General features: G+C 41.7%; 1 protein-coding gene across 1 annotated transcript; it reads left to right on the top strand.

Moving 5' to 3' along the window:
- Nucleotides 1-6,480: 6,480 nt before the first annotated feature.
- LOC103508957 (acidic amino acid decarboxylase GADL1) lies at nt 6,481-18,032 on the top strand. Its single transcript, XM_017443977.2, has 7 exons — nt 6,481-6,604; nt 13,257-13,508; nt 13,823-13,887; nt 14,429-14,507; nt 15,068-15,267; nt 17,006-17,150; nt 17,536-18,032. Exons 1-7 carry the CDS (start codon nt 6,506-6,508, stop codon nt 17,752-17,754), a joined length of 1,059 nt encoding a protein of 352 aa, XP_017299466.1. The 5' UTR covers nt 6,481-6,505; the 3' UTR covers nt 17,755-18,032.
- Nucleotides 18,033-18,755: the final 723 nt, after the last annotated feature.

Here is an 18,755-nt window from a genome sequence, read left to right as displayed (position 1 = left end):
ATGAGTGACCACTACACCACCGAGATAGGTTTGGTTATTGTACTAGTCTTCATCTTACGAGGGCAAACAGAATAGAAATCAAGTTACGTTTCAGTTTGTTCGTTCAAAAAAGAGCGTGATAATGGTGAAATACTCGACACCGATATTCATTTTGTTTGCCTTGGAAAAAATGGGAAGCATAACAAAAACATATCGGCCCCAAGTATTTTACCCAAGACGATCGTTCGCCAAATCTTTCATGCTGAAAGTCGTCAGAACTACAAACTGAATCTGCAGCTTTTTCTGTTGTCTGGTCGGTACATCACACCCCCAACCAGATACGTTTAACAGAATACAAAGGTTTGTCAAACAGCCTCTGGCGAGGGTGTGCTATACCAGATTGATGTGTCGCCTGGGGTACGAAATGAAACGCCTAAGAGGGTGCCAATCCAATCTGGAGATTGGTACCAGATTCCACACAAAGCGCTAGAAAAACGTGTGGATACTGCTACCAAAGTTCAGAGCAAATCGGGAATAAAGTGGTGAAATATCTGTTGAGATAAAGGGAGTACATGTCCTAATTGGACAAACATGTCACTACTCCAGTAACATGAAGCGAGAAAGAAGGCAGAACGAAAACAAATTGAAATGAAGAACAAACTAACGAAAACTATCAAACATTGAAAAAGCTTCTTTGTCAGCTAGATGGTGGAATCATGGAAGGATACTGCTACCAAAGTTCAGAGCAAATCGGGAATAAAGTGGTGAAATATCTGTTGAGATAAAGGGAGTACATGTCCTAATTGGACATGTCACTACTCCAGGTAACATGAAGCGAGAAAGAAGGCACAACGAAAACAAATTGAAATGAAGAACAAACTAAGGAAAATTATCAAACATTGAAAGCTAGCTTCTTTGTCAGCTAGATGGAATCATGGAGCTCAATTCGACACCGACATGGGTTTTGTTTACTAGAAATAAAACGGTAAGTATAACAAAAGCCCCGTCGACGCTGAAAGAAGTCCGGAATGTTAAGTTGGAGGTGGCACTTTCCTGGATAATGTGTTTTCGCATTAAAAAGATTACAAAAGTAAAATACCTACATGAGTGAAAAAAAAAAAGCTAAAAAATACACAAGTGGAATAATTGATCAATTGTTATCAACTTGGAATCCCAGAAAATTTTGGCAAAGAAGAAAATTTGTTCCAAGAGGTAAATAATGAAGAAAGAATAAAAGTGGAATAAAATGACACAAAAAGAAATAAAAAAGTTGGTTCGAAATCTTACCTTTCAAATTAGAATCCGTTAAAATTTGGGCGGGAAATACAATAAGTTGCAAAAACACTCAAGTTAGGAAAAGACAAAATTTGAAACTTCTGAATGAATGTACTTTAAAGTAGTTAAAATGAGATAATTATTAATTATTGGATAGGATTACACTTGAGAAAAATTAGTAAAAAATCACAAGTCCAAAAGAGAGAAAAATTAAAAGTGAAAAAACAAAGTGTTAATAAAAAAAAATCACAAGTTGAAAAAATTACAAGTGTGTCGGAGTTACAATAAATGCAATCAGTGAAATCAAACTGAATAGGAAAAATTTGTTCTGGGAGAAAATTTTCCTGACAGCATCGGCCCATCTGATGAGGAACACATTACGGGATGGGCATACTACGACACAGACCATATGCGTCCAATGGAATACTCATCTTAAAAAAAAAAATCGTTGAAATTGCATGACTCTATTAGCAGGTTATAATGTTACCACCAAATCGGTCAAAAGCAAAGCGGTAATACACATAACCCACTAGTAGAAACATGCTGGTGACTGTAAAGCTCGAACTGCTCCCGAAATGGTTCCCGCTGACTCCTTCCATGTTTCTGGACTGCTCCCGAAATTGCTGAAGGCTGACTCCCATGTTTCTGAAGTTCTACCATGGCAGACCATTGCCGATGCCACGAAGATGTTCCAAATCTGATTACCCCCTCCTGGGTACGTTTAACACAAATGAAACACCGTGTTCGAACGCACCATGAAAGGGTAACACAGTTAGGAAAAGTGACGATTGATGTATTGCGACATGGTGCTCTGAAACAAAGAACATCCCAAGTACAGGTAATCTAGATTTAATCTAGATAAGGAGACAACGAGAAAAGGAAGAAAAAACATAACAAATCTTACATTACCACTCTTTTAATGGTTGGTCACAGACACAGATATAAAATTAGAGAAACATCAAGGTGCGCGAACGTCAAGAGCCACCCGGCCACGAAAAACAGAGTTTCATGGTTTTTCGGCATAAACGTAACAGCAAGATGTTATTCAGGAGAATACTCAACACCTATACTACTTGTTTGCGAAATAAAATGGCGAAGCCGATCAAAAACCAAAGGCTACTGAGTACAGACCAAGCTACACGGGGGATGCTTAGGGTAGAAAATAATATACAAGGAGTAAATTGTCAATTGGGAACGAAGAAAAGCAACTCAATGACGTCCAGAGTACTATATCTAGTCAAAGTTTTCGAAAGTTCATTTGTACTAGGACATGGTACCCTGAATCCCATTTCGTGCATCCGGGACTCGAGAAATGCATTGCACCCATCTTGAATAACTCCAAAGCTGCAAAAGATGGAATTCGACTTGCAAAGGGTATAATCGGAGTTACAATAAATGCAATCAGTGAAATCAAACTGAATAGGAAAAATTTGTTCTGGGAGAAAATTTTCCTGACAGCATCGGCCCATCTGATGAGGAACAGTTGATATTCATACGCGACTTGAAAAAGTTCATACTGGATAAATATTCACGCAACTTCAAAGTACCAGGCTAGATGTTGCCACCCTTACTAAGCTTTTTCGTAACGCCTTCTTATACTTTTATGTATCTTCCGAGAGCTTTTTGATACCTTCGGGGTCTGTTCGCTCTATGACCTAAATGGAAGACAATGTGATAGATCACGGGCAAAAACTTTCTAGTGCCATCCTAGTTAGCTTCGAGGTTAACGCGTCTGCCATTAGGTCGCTGGTTCTGCCATTAGGTCGCTGGTTCGATTCCCGTCCGGGATGGATTTTATTCTAAACAGATAAGATTCGTTCTTGGAACGGCGGCTTTCTCCTATCCTGTCCTATTTCTGTCTCCGCTTTCGGCTTTTGGGACGATAAGACTTGGTAGTAAGTCTCCGTGGTCGTAGAGAGTTACATTGGAGGATGTCATGAGTAGCCGTCTCTTCATACTCCCCGCATAATCTACAAACAATTTGGTCTTGGTGAAAGCCCATCGTTTGCAGGTGTTCTTAAACCACAAACTTAGAACATAATGATCATGTAACTAACTACACTGAAGAGGGCGAGTAATTTTAGGGGCTTGATGGGTGACCCAGAGCCTTAGGATGCTAAAAAGGTACCTAGATATTCGTTACGTGTAGGTACAGATACCCACTTTCATTTTTTTTATACATAGGTACCTATTTTTGTAATTTTCCATGTAGGTATTGTGGTCTTGTTTTTTCCCAATAATTGTCCCTATAGCCGTTACGTACCTATGTTTTTCATTGTCCTTCTTTTAGTCACACTGATTTTTCAGGACATTCTGAATAAATTGAAGTACCTACCTACCTACATATCTACTGATTTGACTGATGAATAGCAATAGGTTTCCGCCCGGGACGGATACTATTCTAAAGACATTAGCAGTTAACAGTTCCCTCTATCAAACATCTTCCAATCCGCGTCTGCCATTAGGTCGCTGGTTCGATTCCCGTCCGGGATGGATTTTATTCTAAACAGATAAGGTTCGTTCTTGGAACGGCGGCTTTCTCTTATCCTGTCCTAATTCTGTCTCCGCTTTCGGCTTTCGGGACGATAAGGCGTTGGTAGTAAGTCTACGTGGTAGTACAGAGTTACATTGGAGGATGTCATGAGCAGCCGTCTCTTCATAATCCCCGCATAATCTACAAACAATTTGGTCTTGGTGAAAGCCCATCGTTTGCAGGTGTACTTAAACCACAAACTTAGAACATAATGATCATGTAACTACACTGAAGAGGGCGAGTAAGTTTAGGGGCTTGATGGGTGACCCAGAGCCTTAGGATGCTAAAAAGGTACCTAGATATTCGTTACGTGTAGGTACAGATACCGACTTTCATTTTTTTGATACATAGGTACCTATTTTTGTATTTTTCCATGTAGGTATTGTGGTCTTGTTTTTGATACATACCTATTTTTGTAATTTTCCATGTAGGTATTGTGGTCTTGTTTTTTCCCCATTGTCCTCATAGCCGTTACGTATGTTTCTCATTGTCCTTCTTTTAGTCACACTGATTTTTCAGGACAGTCTGAATAAATTGAAGTACCTACCTATCTACTGATTTGACTGATGAAAAGCAATAAGTTAAAGCCTGCGCCGCGCCGATAGCACGTTAAAAGGTACCAGTTCCACCAGTTCCCGAAGGAGGTCTTCAGGAGGAGATTTGCCGGTGAAGTCTGGAGTTTTCCAGTTGCTGGAGGAAGTGCTCAAGGTTCTTCTGGAGGAGGGAGCGTTGAGTGATGGCTCTGGAGGAAAGGTCGTTGACTGGAGACACCCCGAGGAGCTGAAGGTGAGTTCGGTTTTTCTAGCTTAAAAATTGATTAGATGATTAGTTTTACCAGTGTATGCCGGGTTTTTAGCGTCTTCGCAAGGGAAAATTTGCCGTTTGGCCTTCGCTTTAGGCATATTTCTGCCAAAAGTATTTACATAAAATCATTTGATAGTTATACTTCCAGGCTCCATCCAATATTTTGCTATTTCTGGTAGGTTGGTAGATAATAGCTGTTCTATTCTGAGGGACAAACATTCAATTCAATTTTAACCGTATCAAGGACAAAAGTAACTACTTTTACCTACACCCAATCATTTATATTTCACCTCAAAATACCTGTGGGATGCTCGAACATTTTTGTAGACAAAGGTCGCCATAGACATTTCAAGGAGAATATTTGAGCCTACCTAACCAGCTATTAATATTTGCAGAAATAGCTGATACCTATCAATAGTGGTATTAGTGGTCTCCTTGGTCCTATTGTTCTAAGAGCGACTAATTATTTGACGCCAAGGAATATTTTCTCACGTTTCCAGAACTCAGGTTAAAATTAAATGCATTGGCTAATTCTGGTGATGTTGACGCGTTGACTCCTTCGGAGGTTCGCGGAAAAGGCAACAAAGTAAAACTAGGTATTTTCACCCATTTAAGATTTTGAAAATGTTTGACCCCTTCAAATACTTTCTAGTACTTTGTGTCCAAGGTTTTGGTGTAGTGAAATTTAGTAAATTTTTGTCAAAAAAAAAAAATATAATATATATAATATTTGGGTCTCGGGACAAAACAGAGAACCTATCTCCACCTTATAAAGGCACTCATCAGGCACTTTACACTCAACGTGTTGAACCAGGAAAATATGACATCAAATCAAATCTGTACCTAAATAGAAGGGACAAAATAATTTCTTAAAAAAAGATGGTTTGCTTTTCAGGTCTTTTGTCTCAGAGGCCTTTGGTTTTTTAAGATTCTAGGTATTTATGACACAAGAAATAGTCACCTATTATTAAAGTTTTTCTTATTGCTTGAAAGGTTTATTTACGTATCAACCAATTTTCCTAGAATTCAGTTAGCAGAAACTGTAGAAATAATAGAGGTAAAAAGAGTGTTATTTTTACTGCAGTTTTCCTCCCTTATACCAATAAAAAGAACTGTTACAAATTTAAATTCGGCATAATTACTGCCTAGTTAGCTGGGAGGGTAGCGCATCTGCCTTGTAAGCGTTAGACCGCGGGTTTCCGCCCGGGACGGATACTATTCTAAAGACATTAGCAGTTAACAGTTCCCTCTATCAAACATCTTCCAATCCTCTAAACATTTAAAGTTTGTTCTCAGAACGGCTGGCTTTCTCCTATTCTGCCCTCCTTCTCTCGATTTCGGGAGGATTAAACGTCCGTCCTGTTCCCTCTATCAAACTCCTTACGAAGTATTTTAAAGCTAGTTAGCTTGGAGGGTAGCGTGCCTGCCTTATAACTATAACTACTAGGTCACGGGTTCGATTCCCGGTCGGGGCGAACTTTCTTCTATCCTTTTGTTGATGCGTTCCACGGGTATCGAGTGCATTTGGTAGTGTATTTTCTTGGGCATCTTAGATTTTCTGTCCTCCTCTATTTGATTTTTTGACAATAAGACCTATGTTATTACAGTACCCTCGATGAAACTTTTTTTTTTTTTTTTAAAGAGGTTTAACAGAGGGAACTGTATCTGCTAAGGTCTTATCGTCCCGAAATCGAAGAGAGAAGGAAGACAGGATAGGAGAATGCCAGCCGTTCTGAGAACGAACACTATCTGTTTAGGATAAAGTCCGACCCGGGCGGTAATCGAACCCGCGGTCTAGCGCTTACAAGGTAGACGCGCTATGAAACCAAGCTAACTAGACTAGCATGAAACCTCTTAAAAAGTATTTTGATGAATCTCAAACCTTTTCTTCTCCCAGGTGGCAGTATTTCCAACATGTATTCAATATGTTTGGCCAGATATCGACTAGATCCGGACACGAAGAGGAAAGGCCTATCACATCTCCCACCTCTTTGTATGTTCACCTCAGAGGACGTGAGTTAAATGCACCAAACATTACTTTCCATTACCCTGCATAGGTTCAGTTAAATCCACCAAATATTACTTTCCATGACTGTAAGTAGGTTCAGATTCTCTGTGCGTAGTTTAAAACAGACAGTAAAAATACCGTTACGGTTAAAACGTCTTATATGTAGGTGACATTTGGTTTCGCTTTGAGCTGACATTTGGTTTTGGCTACAAATTTTACGAGTGGATGCCCTTCGCACTCAACCTTTGCTATTTCTTGAGCAAGGGAAATTCAGGCTGTTATACTCAATCTTTAAAGTCCCCCAGTCAGACTAAGCTGGTTTACTCCCTGTTTAACGTCCCCCAGCCAGACAATAATACAAAATTCTATACAGATCTGAATCATTTTTTTTTTTTAGTTTTAATACCAACAACCAACTTTCTAAAAACCATTTGTACTACGACAAAGTCACCAGAAAACTCCGTGATTTTCGTCCTATGTTAAGACTAAAACTGATCTTGAATAATTTGGTAATCCTGCATGTCTAATGGACCGTCTTCTATGGAAGCAAAATGGCGGGGAATTGGCAGCAGTGGAAGGGACAAGTCTTGAACCCCCTGCCGGGCATGTTTAACAGCTTGAAAATGGTCGTGTTTAAACAAAAACCCAACAAAGGATCTAAAACTGTCTGGACTGGAGAGAAAATCCTAAAAATCAGCAAACTAGGTATCCAAGTACTCACCGAAGTTGTCAGAAATCACAGTAATCATCAGTAATGTAAGACACTCAGGCGGAAAAATAATACATACCAGGAGACCAGAAATCATCAGACAGGAATTTTCAACAGGTTATTTTCAAGAAGCTATTCTATAAAGGAACTGCAACTGCCAAGGTCTTATCGTCCCATAATCGAAGAGAGAAGGAAGACAGGATAGGAGAGAGTCAGCCGTTCCGAAAACGAACATTGTCCGCCCAGTATAAAATCCACCCCGTGTGGGAATCAAACCCTTGTCCTAGCGCTTACAAGACAGACGCGCTACCAACCAAGCTAAATAGGCTGCTGAAATCCACTTTTCACTCTCCTGAAAAGTATTAAAAGTAGGTACCTAAACTTTTCGGTTTTTATTTCATTCATTCTCTATCACCTCCCATGTCCAATTGTCCATGCATGTTTCAGGAAGTGCTAGATCTCAGTTTAGGAGACGAAGGGACAGGGGATGATGCCCGTCTACTCCACATTTGCCGCCAAGTGATCCACTTTAGCGTCAAAACGGGTCATCGTCACTTTCTGAATCAGTTGTATGGAGGTTTAGACCCCTATGGCCTAGCGGGGGCTTGGATCTCGGAAGCCCTGAACACGAATCAGTAAGTCACTACAGTCATCATTTGCGGCTTTTGATTTTTATTTTCAAGATGATTGTTTCACCGCCGTTGACTTGACTTGGGCTTGATTTACCAACCACTGCGCCGGCCCGGATCTCATGCCAGCCTGTCAAGCTCACACTGTCTGGCAGACCGATTGATAGACTATCTGATAGGTCTAGGCCTGTCAGTCTGCACATGACCGTCTGACGTCTGAGTGGCTTAGGTTGGAAGCTTTTTCCGCCACATACGTTGCGACAGACCGTGGTCTGTCAGATCGTCTGAGCGTGAGTGTTGGCAGATAACCATTGGTAATACATACTCGTAAGTGGCCATAGACTATCTGATAGGTCTAGGCCTGTCAGTCTGCACATGACCGTCTGACGTCTGAGTGGCTTAGGTTGGAAGCTTTTTCCGCCACATACGTTGCGACAGACCGTGGTCTGTCAGATCGTCTGAGCGTGAGTGCTGGCAGATAACCATTGGCAATACATACTCGTAAATGGCCCGTGGCAGTAAGTGTGGTAGCGCCATTACACCCAAAGAGTGGAAAATCACCTCTGTGCTGCCTCTTTGCGCACAGAGAAGCATAAAATTTCATTCCATTCAATTATTTTTATTGTTCAAATACATGATAATATGTTAACAATGTTACCTATCTAAAACACTATAACAAACAATGAAATACCTACGGCTATACTTGTATATTCTTCACTATTTCAGATATACGTATGAAGTTGCTCCTGCTTTCACCTTAGCTGAACATGAAGTTATTCAGCAAGTTCTTCAGCTGATTGGATTTCAAGATGGCGACGGCATTTTTTCACCCGGTATGTTAGACGTAGATTTCATCCACTCTTAATATTAGGCATAGGTTTCGTCAGCCTAGTTAACTTGGAATGTAGCGCGCCTGCCTTGCAAGCGCTGTGTTATGGGTTCGATTCCCGTGCGAGGCGAACTTTATCCTAAACATTTAAAGTTTGTTCTCAGAACGGCTGGCTTTCTCCTATTCTGCCCTCCTTCTCTCGATTTCGGGAGGATTAAACGTCCGTCATTACTGTTCCCTCTATCAAAACTCGGTGGTTCTCAATAGTTCGAGAAAGAAAACTGATAAATTTTCTAAATTAATGACCTAATACACGCGAAGATAAGGTGCTAAAGAAAATATGGGCATACCTATTTATGATGTTTTTCCGGGCCAAATACAAGTACCTACTCCCAAAGGCACCGCCTTATTAGTTATTAGGTAGATACCTTATTTTTATAGATACCGTACATTGCATTTTTCTTCTTCTTAGGGCCTCAACTCAACATTTTGGTGGGTTTTTCCCCTCAACAACAATATGGTGGGTTGTTCCCGCCATTCTCTATTTTGAACCAACTAAACTGTTGTTGTTATTAATGTATTTTAAGTCAATAATAAACAATCTTATTATTATTATTTCTTACAGTGTGCCCCTCACACCCATCACCTAGCGTTGGACGTACAACTCTTCGTGTTGGCCATTCCGTTAGTTATCGGCCTCAAATCTCGTCCAACCCTGACCTCTTTCTTCATTCTGGGCCTCAACCTGGGCTCCGCCATGTTACGCTATGTCACGGCCAAAGCCCATCACCTCTCCCTAGTCATCTATACAGGCGCCAAGTAGGTACTTGGACTTCTTATCCATTTATGCCTTGATTAAGTTTAACTTTAAACCAGCTGGTTAAAGTAGGTATTTTTTCCAAGAGGTTTGATAGAGGGAACTGTAACAACGGAGTTGAACGGAGGTCTTATCGTCCCGAAATCGAAGAGAGAAGAACAGGAGCTCTGTTCATTCCAACGCTCAGGAGTGGGGGTAAAAACTGTGGAAACAAAATAGGTAGGTAAAACAAATAGGGAGGAACTGAAATTACTGAATGCTGCTGGTGAGTCGCTTCAGGAGTTTAGTACGCGGCGTTCACTCGAAGTGAAATGAAAAACAGAGCTAGGATAGGAGAAAGTCAGTCGTTCCTAGAACGAACCTTATACTTGAAGTAGTCCGTCCCGGTATGCCCACCTCACATTACCCCCAACCATCCTCAGTGTGGCCCGGAAAAGCCAACAGCATGCGATTGTCCAGATGGACTTTAACACTAGAGAGTTTTTACAAACAAAATTAGCGTCCCGAAAAAAACTCTTTTGAGATTCTAAATCTTGCGATTCTATTGGTTTCAGTTTAGAGGACCTGTACCGCTCAGCTGATCTGTCCTATATTCAGCCCCTGCACCGAGCCTCACCCTATTTGTCAGGAGTGTGGTTAGGATTCTTACTGCACCAAATTAAATTCCATCCCATCAAATTGAACAAGGTAAGTCTGCCTCCTCGCATTAACAAATAAAGTGCTGTACTGTTGAGATGAACGGACTACATATCCTATTTCGACAGGCGAAATAAAGCACTATACTATTAACCTCACTCAGTTTGCGTGTATCACTGTATCAGTCTCAACCGCGTTTGCTCAGATCCTCAGATGGTCACCCATGCGGATACCAAACACGCACAACGTTGCTCAACTTCAGTGATCCTCACTTTAAGTTCATCCAGTTTGGGAGTACTATGTCACGGCCAAAGCCCATCACCTCTCCCTAGTCATCTATACAGGCGCCAAGTAGGTACTTGGACTTCTTATCCATTTATGCCTTTTGATTAAGTTTAACTTTAAACCAGCTGGTTAAAGTATTTTTTCCAAGAGGTTTGATTAGACGGAACGGTAACAACGGAGGTCTTATCGTCCCGAAATCGAAGAGAGAACAGGAGCTCTGTTCATTCCAACGCTCAGGCGTGGGGGGTAAAAACTGTGGAAACAAAATAGGTAAAACAAATAGGGAGGAACTGAATGCTGCTGGTGAGTCGCTTCCGGAATTTCGGACGCGGCGTTCACTCGAAGTGAAATGAAAAACAGAGCTAGGATAGGAGAAAGTCAGTCGTTCCTAGAACGAACCTCATACTTGAAGTAGTCCGTCCCGGTATGCCCACCTCACATTACCCTCACCCATCCTCAGTGAGGCCCGGAAAAGCAAACAGCATGCGATTGTCCAGATGGACTTTTTATAATTAGAAATAGTTAATTAAGAATAATTTAATTAGACAGCTGATGTTTATGTTGCCGACGAGGAAAGGAGTAGATTTTCCATCAGTAGATTTTGTTTTGTAAACTAGGTTAGTTAGCAGAAAGTCCTGGTAGTAGACGGACGTAAAATAGTAGATTTTCCCAAAGGATATTAGAAGTTTCATTTAGAAGATTTGTAAGAAAGTAAATAGTCAAGTAGGTAATTAGAAATTTGTTAGCAGTCACAAGTTTATAAAAGAAGTTTAATTTAATAAAGTGTTCGAAAAGAATTTGAAAGTTACATTGAAAAAACCACTGTCTCGTCGTTTCATTTTTATGTTGTGTCAAAACGCTTCCACTGTCAATCAACATCATTCACGACAAAAGTACCTGAAACCTTTACATTCTGACCAGACCAAATCGAAGAGATTAACACGTTGACTTCCCTCTCCATTCGCTCTCGTTGGGTCAAATTGATTTCTTCGAAGTTCTATGTGTACCTCAGGTTTTTCAGTAACTCCCATGGATTAGGAGGTGAATATTAGGTACATCATTCTAGGCTTTACATTTACATTCTGGAACGAAGCCTCAATGGCAGAGTTTTGGTTTCCCTTTTGAGCTTGAATTTCAGGGTACAAAATTGTGAAGAGGATCTGCACTTTACCTCATGATTGAATTTTGGTATTACCTCAAAGTCGTAATTATCACTTTATATATCCACAAAATTAGAAGCTTTTTGAGGGAGTTAACACAACACAATTATTGAAGTTATAGTCTTGAAGTCATAATAAACCCATAAAAAACTCACTTCATTGCCAGATTTTTCTCATGGGGCTATAAGTACATAGCTATACGAAAGTTGAATTTTACTCTTTAGGACCGTGTCTCTTAAGGTGGCATTGAACGTGTTAATATGGGTTCGGAATACCTACTCTGGCAGTGTTGGTTTTGCTTTCTATTCTAGTCATAAAACTCCTCTTCAATTCTCTAGTCCTGTGATTCCTCAAGAGTGACCATACTGTAAATCGAAGGACCATTCCAGGGGACTCCTTAAATGTACTTTGTACTTCTTGGTTCTCCGGGTCGATTGCCAAAAATGAGATGAAAAAGCCTTCCCTAGAATTAGACAGCATTACACTGAAATTACAAATTTCGCCAAACGAAAAAAATGAACATCTTTGCACGAAGCGATTTATGCTGTCTATTTTTTCAAAATAGCTATAAAGCTCAGATTGTTCTAAACTTTATATTGAAGATGATTGTCGCAAATCGCAATAATTAAAGTGAAAGAACTAAAATGTAATCTCATTGGGTTTTGAAGATACTCAAGTATTTATTCTAAAATCGAGGAACCGAAGATGTTGTTTGTCAGAAAGCAGCTTGGTTTGGGCAGCCAAAAATAGATTTTCAAAAATAAAGAAAGGGGGCAGGTTTTTTGGTTATACCTACCCTACAGAAGAATAGTGAAGGTTTTAAAATAACAATTCTCAGTACAGGCAGGGTATGATTCATTCTTACGACCCCTTGACCTTTGATCAGAGAAATCTGAATTACTCGGGTTCTTTGTTGTTTTTCGAAGCCAATGCGATTTGCGAGGGATTCAAGACGGTAAACTTTGTTTCCAAGGCTTACCTAGATTCCGTAAACCTGTGTCCACACATGAGAAGTCCAGTTCCAAAAGTGGACTTGAAAAAGTGGAAATTTTTTAGGGAAAACTCGTAACTTTTGAAAGAATCAGCCGATTTTAATGGTTTTGGTTCCGAGATGTCCAGTTTTGGTACCGTTAAAGAAAGTAAAAAAACTGTCCCCTTTTGGAATTGGGCTACTCAGTACTCACATAGTCGAGGGCCGTTATTATTAGAAACTCATCAGCATGACATAGCTCCCAGCCTAGTTAGCTTGGAGGGTAACACGTCTGTCTTGTAAGCACTAGGTCGCGGAATTACGGTGGATTCGATTCCCGCCCGGGGCGGATTTTACCCTAAACTAGTAAGGTTCGTTCTCGGACTGGCTTTCTCCTTATCCTGTCTTCCTTCTCTCTTCGCTGTCGGAAAGATAAGACCGTAGCAGTTACAGTTCTCTCTATCAAACAAACCTCTTTAAAAAAAGAGCTTCCATCAGGGGGTGCAACTATTTCAAATTTCGCCCAAGCCAGTCCTGTCCTTCTCTCTTCGCTTTAGGAAAGATAAGACTATAAAAAAAGCATAGCTCTCAGATTGAATAATATCCGACTATTTGGTTTCAGAGTCACTACTCCATGCTCAAAGCGGCCCACTGGCTCGGTATTGGAATGGACAACGTCATCCGAGTCAAAACCAATGAGCGAGGCCAGATGATATGCTCGTTCCTAGAACAAACTATCCAGACGAGCCTCGCGGAGAAGAAGATACCCCTGTTTGTCAATGCCACTGCTGGTACCACGGTGCTGGGAGCGTTCGATCCGTTGGATGAAATTGCGACCGTTTGTGAGAAGTACGACCTGTGGATGCATGTAGATGTAAGTAAAAGGAATTTATTTGTGTTAAGCTTGCTGGGTGAATAGTAAAAAAGTTAAAAGGGTGACCTGGGACTTTATGAACACCGTGTATGTTCCACATTGGTTCAGTGGTAACGGGGGCACGGTTGGTTCGACAAAAATTTGTACTCGTTTTTCGATTGCAAATATTTCAACGGGTTACTTTCTGGTGTTCTCGTGTTGACCCAGCACCTAAATGGGAAGTATTGTGTCTCTTCTCGCCCATCTGGTGAGAGGCATACTTATTGAGGAATAAGTCAATGTACTAATGTTGTTTATTTTCGACTACATTTCAGGCGTGCTGGGGTGGATCCCTCATATTCTCAGAAAAATACTCCTTCGTCCTGAAAGGAATAAATAGGTAAGTAAATATTGAACACGGGGATGGGAGAGTTGGGCTGGGGGAATTTACAGGGAGGATGCCAGCCTGAAATTCCCCTTTCTAAAGAAATAGCGTGCAAGGGACATCCGCTCGTCAAATATTGTAGCCAAAACCAAACGTCAGCCCTAAAGCGATCACCCTAAAACTGATTGAGAGGCAGACGAAAAAGGCCGACCGAACACGGGAAAACGAGAAAAATGAGAAGAGGGCATTGAATGTGAAAAATAGAATTTATTTATCCCAAAATTTACGTGTATAGCACGTTGCATACACAGAGTTTAGTAAGTTTCAAGTGGGAGGGAGGGTATGCAATACGCACGTCAAAGGTATACTGCCAAATTGCATAGATCGCCAGGGGCATTATTGTTATTAATCTTGAACGATCAAAGTTCGAATAAGTGTGTACCGAGTGTATGGGCTATGGGCTCCATTCTAGCGTCCAATTTTGAGCACAAAAGTGGTTGATCACAGGATGTCTACGTAATATCTAACCTATAAAACATCTATATTTTTTTCACAGGGCAAATTCAGTGTCCTGGAATCCTCACAAAATGCTAGGAGCCCCCTTGCAATGTTCAATTTTACTTATCAAAGAAAAGGTAAGTCCTCAATTTTCTGTAGAGCCCCTGCCGGACAGCCTAGTCGATTGAAAAAAAAAATCTATTGAACTAAAAATAGGAGTGGATCTCTCCATTTCATGATTCAAACCAATTATTTTCAAAAGGTTGAACAGTATAGAGAGATCATGCCTCCCAGGAACAAAAAAGATGCCTCCAACCCCATTCCCAATGCCCGTTTCAACCTTCAGGGCTCAATGACCTTTTTTTAAGAGGTTTGACAGATGGAACCGTAACTGCTAAGGTCTTATCATCCCGAAAACGAAGAGAGAAGGACGGAGGAAAGCCAGCCGTTCCGCGAACGAACCTAATCTCATCAGGATGAAATCCGCCCCGGGCGGGAATCGAACCCGCGGCCTAGCGCTTACAAGGCAGACGGGCTATAAACCAAGCTAACTAGGCTAGTCATTCTAAGCTTTACATTCTAGATAGAAGGAAGCCTCAATGGCAGAGCAACCGAAAATTTCCCCTATGAGCTTCAGGGTACAAAATTGTGGAGAGGTTCAATGACCTTTTCGACACTTCTCTGTTTCGACCTCCAGGGTCTTCTTCATCAGGCGAACGCCACAGCGGCCACCTATCTGTTCCAACAGGACAAGTTCTATGACGTCAGCTTCGACACGGGGGACAAGAGCGTTCAGTGCGGTCGAAAAGTGGACGCCTTCAAGCTATGGCTCATGTGGAAGGCGCGGGGAAACCTGGGCTTCCGGCACTTTGTTGACAATGCCGTCGATTGTTCGAGGTAAGTTTGGTCGGCGACGCTGAGGTGGTTTGAGGGCAAATTAATATCGGGGGTTTATTCCGACCGTCCGGCCGACTGCTTTGCACCTGGAAAAATAAGCTTGCAATGTTTCTATTAAGGTAGAAACATAAACGTAAGTCCTCAATTTTCTGTAGAGCCCTTTCCGGACAGCCTAGTCGATTGAAAAAAATCAATTGAACTAAAAATAGGAGTGGATTTCTCCATTTTCATGATTCAAACCAATTATTTGCAAAAGGTTGAACAGTATAGAGAGGTCATGCCTCCCAGGAACAAAAAAGATCCCTCCAACCCCATTCCCAATGCCCGTTTCAACCTTCAGGGCTCAATGACCTTTTTTTAAGAGGTTTGACAGATGGAACCGTAACTGCTAAGGTCTTATCATCCCGAAAACGAAGAGAGAAGGACGGAGGAAAGCCAGCCGTTCCGCGAACGAACCTAATCTCATCAGGATGAAATCCGCCCCGGGCGGGAATCGAACCCGCGGCCTAGCGCTTACAAGGCAGACGGGCTATAAACCAAGCTAACTAGGCTAGTCATTCTAAGCTTTACATTCTAGATAGAAGGAAGCCTCAATGGCAGAGCAACCGAAAATTTCCCCTATGAGCTTCAGGGTACAAAATTGTGGAGAGGTTCAATGACCTTTTCGACACTTCTCTGTTTCGACCTCCAGGGTCTTCTTCATCAGGCGAACGCCACAGCGGCCACCTATCTGTTCCAACAGGACAAGTTCTATGACGTCAGCTTCGACACGGGGGACAAGAGCGTTCAGTGCGGTCGAAAAGTGGACGCCTTCAAGCTATGGCTCATGTGGAAGGCGCGGGGAAACCTGGGCTTCCGGCACTTTGTTGACAATGCCGTCGATTGTTCGAGGTAAGTTTGGTCGGCGACGCTGAGGTGGTTTGAGGGCAAATTAATATCGGGGGTTTATTCCGACCGTCCGGCCGACTGCTTTGCACCTGGAAAAATAAGAAAAAAAAAAAATACAAAAAAACTGTAGATAAATTGTTATTAAAAGAAAAGAAAAGTAAATCTTTGTGGGATGACTCCGGAGCAAGTCTGGCTGACATAGCTCTTGGATTAAATTTTCCTTATGCGAAACTGTACCTACCTAAAGGTGCATCTGCATAAAGCTATGACCACACATAGTCGACGCCGTCATCGATTGATGTCGACTAAAACAGTACATAACACTGCCTCGACAACATAGACTCACCTCGTCGATTATGTTTGGACACAGCTTTACAGATGTCCCTTACACGTAGGTTGGTACCTAAAATTATACAGACATATTTACCTACTCTTTCTGAGAAATTGTATCTAATCTACCCAAATCACTCTGTGAGATGGGTTTTCCTATCACAATCTGGTGAGCGATTCAAATGGAGCACCTGTTTGCTTTCACCTCAACCCGATTGATGTCATAATCTCAATTTCTTCAAACTGCCTCGACAACATAGACTCACCTCGTCGACTGTGTTTGGACACAGCTTTACAGATGTCCCTTACACAGACCCTAAATTATACAGACATATTTACCTACTCTTTCTGAGAAATTGTATCTAATCTACCAAAATCACTCTGTGAGATGGGTTTTCCTGTCACAATCTGGTGAGCAATTTAAATGGAGCACCTGTTTGCTTTCGCCTCAACCTACAATTCATTTTTCCTATGCCTTGAACGACTTTTAAAGCGTTTTGTGATCCATCTTGACTTTCAGATATTTCCTGTCCCAAATATCCCAAAGGCCGGGCTTTCGGCTGGTCATCCCAGAGTTCCAGTGTACCAACATTTGCTTCTGGTTCATACCGGTCAGTCTTAGAGATAAAGTCGAGGATGAAACCTGGTGGTCGACTTTATCTAAGGTGAGACATAAAGGTGTGTCCAATCATAATCGATCGACATTGATCGATGGTGACTGAACCGTCCATACTGCCACGACAAAATAGATTCACGATCGACGCGCGACAGCCGGTCGACTACGTGTGGACACACCTTAAGATCCTTTTTATTTTCCTTATCCCATTTTCGGTTCGAATGTTGAATGTCGAGTTTTTGATGAATATAATATGGCAGTGAGGCCTCCGAATAGCGGATTTTATTACCTGGAGGTTTTCCATATTTCGCTGATTTGTTCTTCTTTGGGTGTAATAGCGCGACCACTTTTTTTTGTGTGGATAGTACGGTAGATGTGTAGGTAGTATATATCTGTCTTCTAAATAAGATTTGCCTTTTCCCATTTCCCGTCAGGTAGCGCCAAGAATCAAGGAGAAGCTTGTGCTGGGAGGAACTCTCATGATTGGCTACCAGCCTCTGCAGCACCGAAACCTTCACAACTTCTTCCGCTTGGTGACCACATGTCATCCAGCCTCGTCCCGTCAAGACATGGACTACGCTATTGACCAGATTGAACTCCGCGGAGCTGAGGTGGACCTAGAGATGCAAGCAGAGGCTCTGAGTCTGGCATAAAGCTAAAGGTCTACCTTGAAAATCAGGCTTATTTTCCAGCTAGAGTGTCCAGACTCTAGACCAGCGATGTCCAACTAGCGGCCACATGTGGCCCGCCAGACCATTTTTTGTGGCCCACCAAGTTCTTAGGGTGGGCCCCCTCGGACTTGATTTTGCTTTTTTACTATGGGGTGGACTCCAAAAATCGAGCATCCACCCCCATCTCCTCAAGAAAATCCTTGCAAGGAGCACGTAATGTTTAAAGACCTCATAATGTTTACATTCCCAATCTGCTTACGGGAGGAGACTTTTTGTCTTCTAGTTCTATTAGGGTAGAAACATACTACCATCACGTCACGTCACTTCACGTGAAGTCATGGGGAGTCAGAAAGATGTAGTTCATAGTTTTCCCATAATATTGTAGGTAATATTGTTCAGGACACCCACACTACCATCACGTTACGTCACCTCACGTGATGTGGTGGTAGTGTGTTTCATGACGTGATGGTAGTGTGTTTCACCTTTAATGTATCACCATAGCTCTCTATTGTAACCATGTTGAAATATATATTTATATTATACACCTATTTATATTATAGTATTATTTATACACCTATTTAACCTACTTCCCGTCCGGGATTCGATTTCCGCCCGGGGTGGATTTTATCCTGAACGGATAAGGTTCGTTCTCGGAACGGCTGGCTTTCTCCTATCCTGTCTTCCTTTTCTCTTCAATTTCGGGACGACAAGACCTTAGGCATAGGCACAACCAGAATGTTTGCCACATGGTTGCTCTGATCTTAAGTAGGTATATGGCTGATCTTACTGATTTACCTTGATGGACCCGTGATATCATCTGCTGCAGCAGAATCTGGTGTCTGTCTCCATCGATGTAGGTCGCAAAGGTTCCACAACTCTCTATTCCAGGTTCTTCCAGCGATTTTCACTGCTCTTTATTGATCTGATCTTCATTAGGTATGTGGTTGATCTTATGCATGAATGGGCTGACCTGGCAATCCTGG

Source organism: Diaphorina citri, unplaced genomic scaffold (genome assembly GCF_000475195.1).
Source record: "Diaphorina citri unplaced genomic scaffold, Diaci psyllid genome assembly version 1.1 scaffold452, whole genome shotgun sequence".
NCBI lineage: Eukaryota > Metazoa > Arthropoda > Insecta > Hemiptera > Psyllidae > Diaphorina > Diaphorina citri.
This window is presented reverse-complemented; position numbering and strand designations above follow the sequence as displayed.

Coding starts and splice junctions, on each gene's coding strand:
- LOC103508957 (XM_017443977.2), top strand. CDS start 6,506: ATGTATTCAATATGTTTGGCCAGATATCGACTAGATCCGGACACGAAG. Junction 6,605..13,256: donor GTATGTTCACCTCAGAGGAC/GTGAGTTAAATG, acceptor ATTTGGTTTCAG/AGTCACTACTCCATGCTCAA. Junction 13,888..14,428: donor GTCCTGAAAGGAATAAATAG/GTAAGTAAATAT, acceptor TTTTTTTCACAG/GGCAAATTCAGTGTCCTGGA.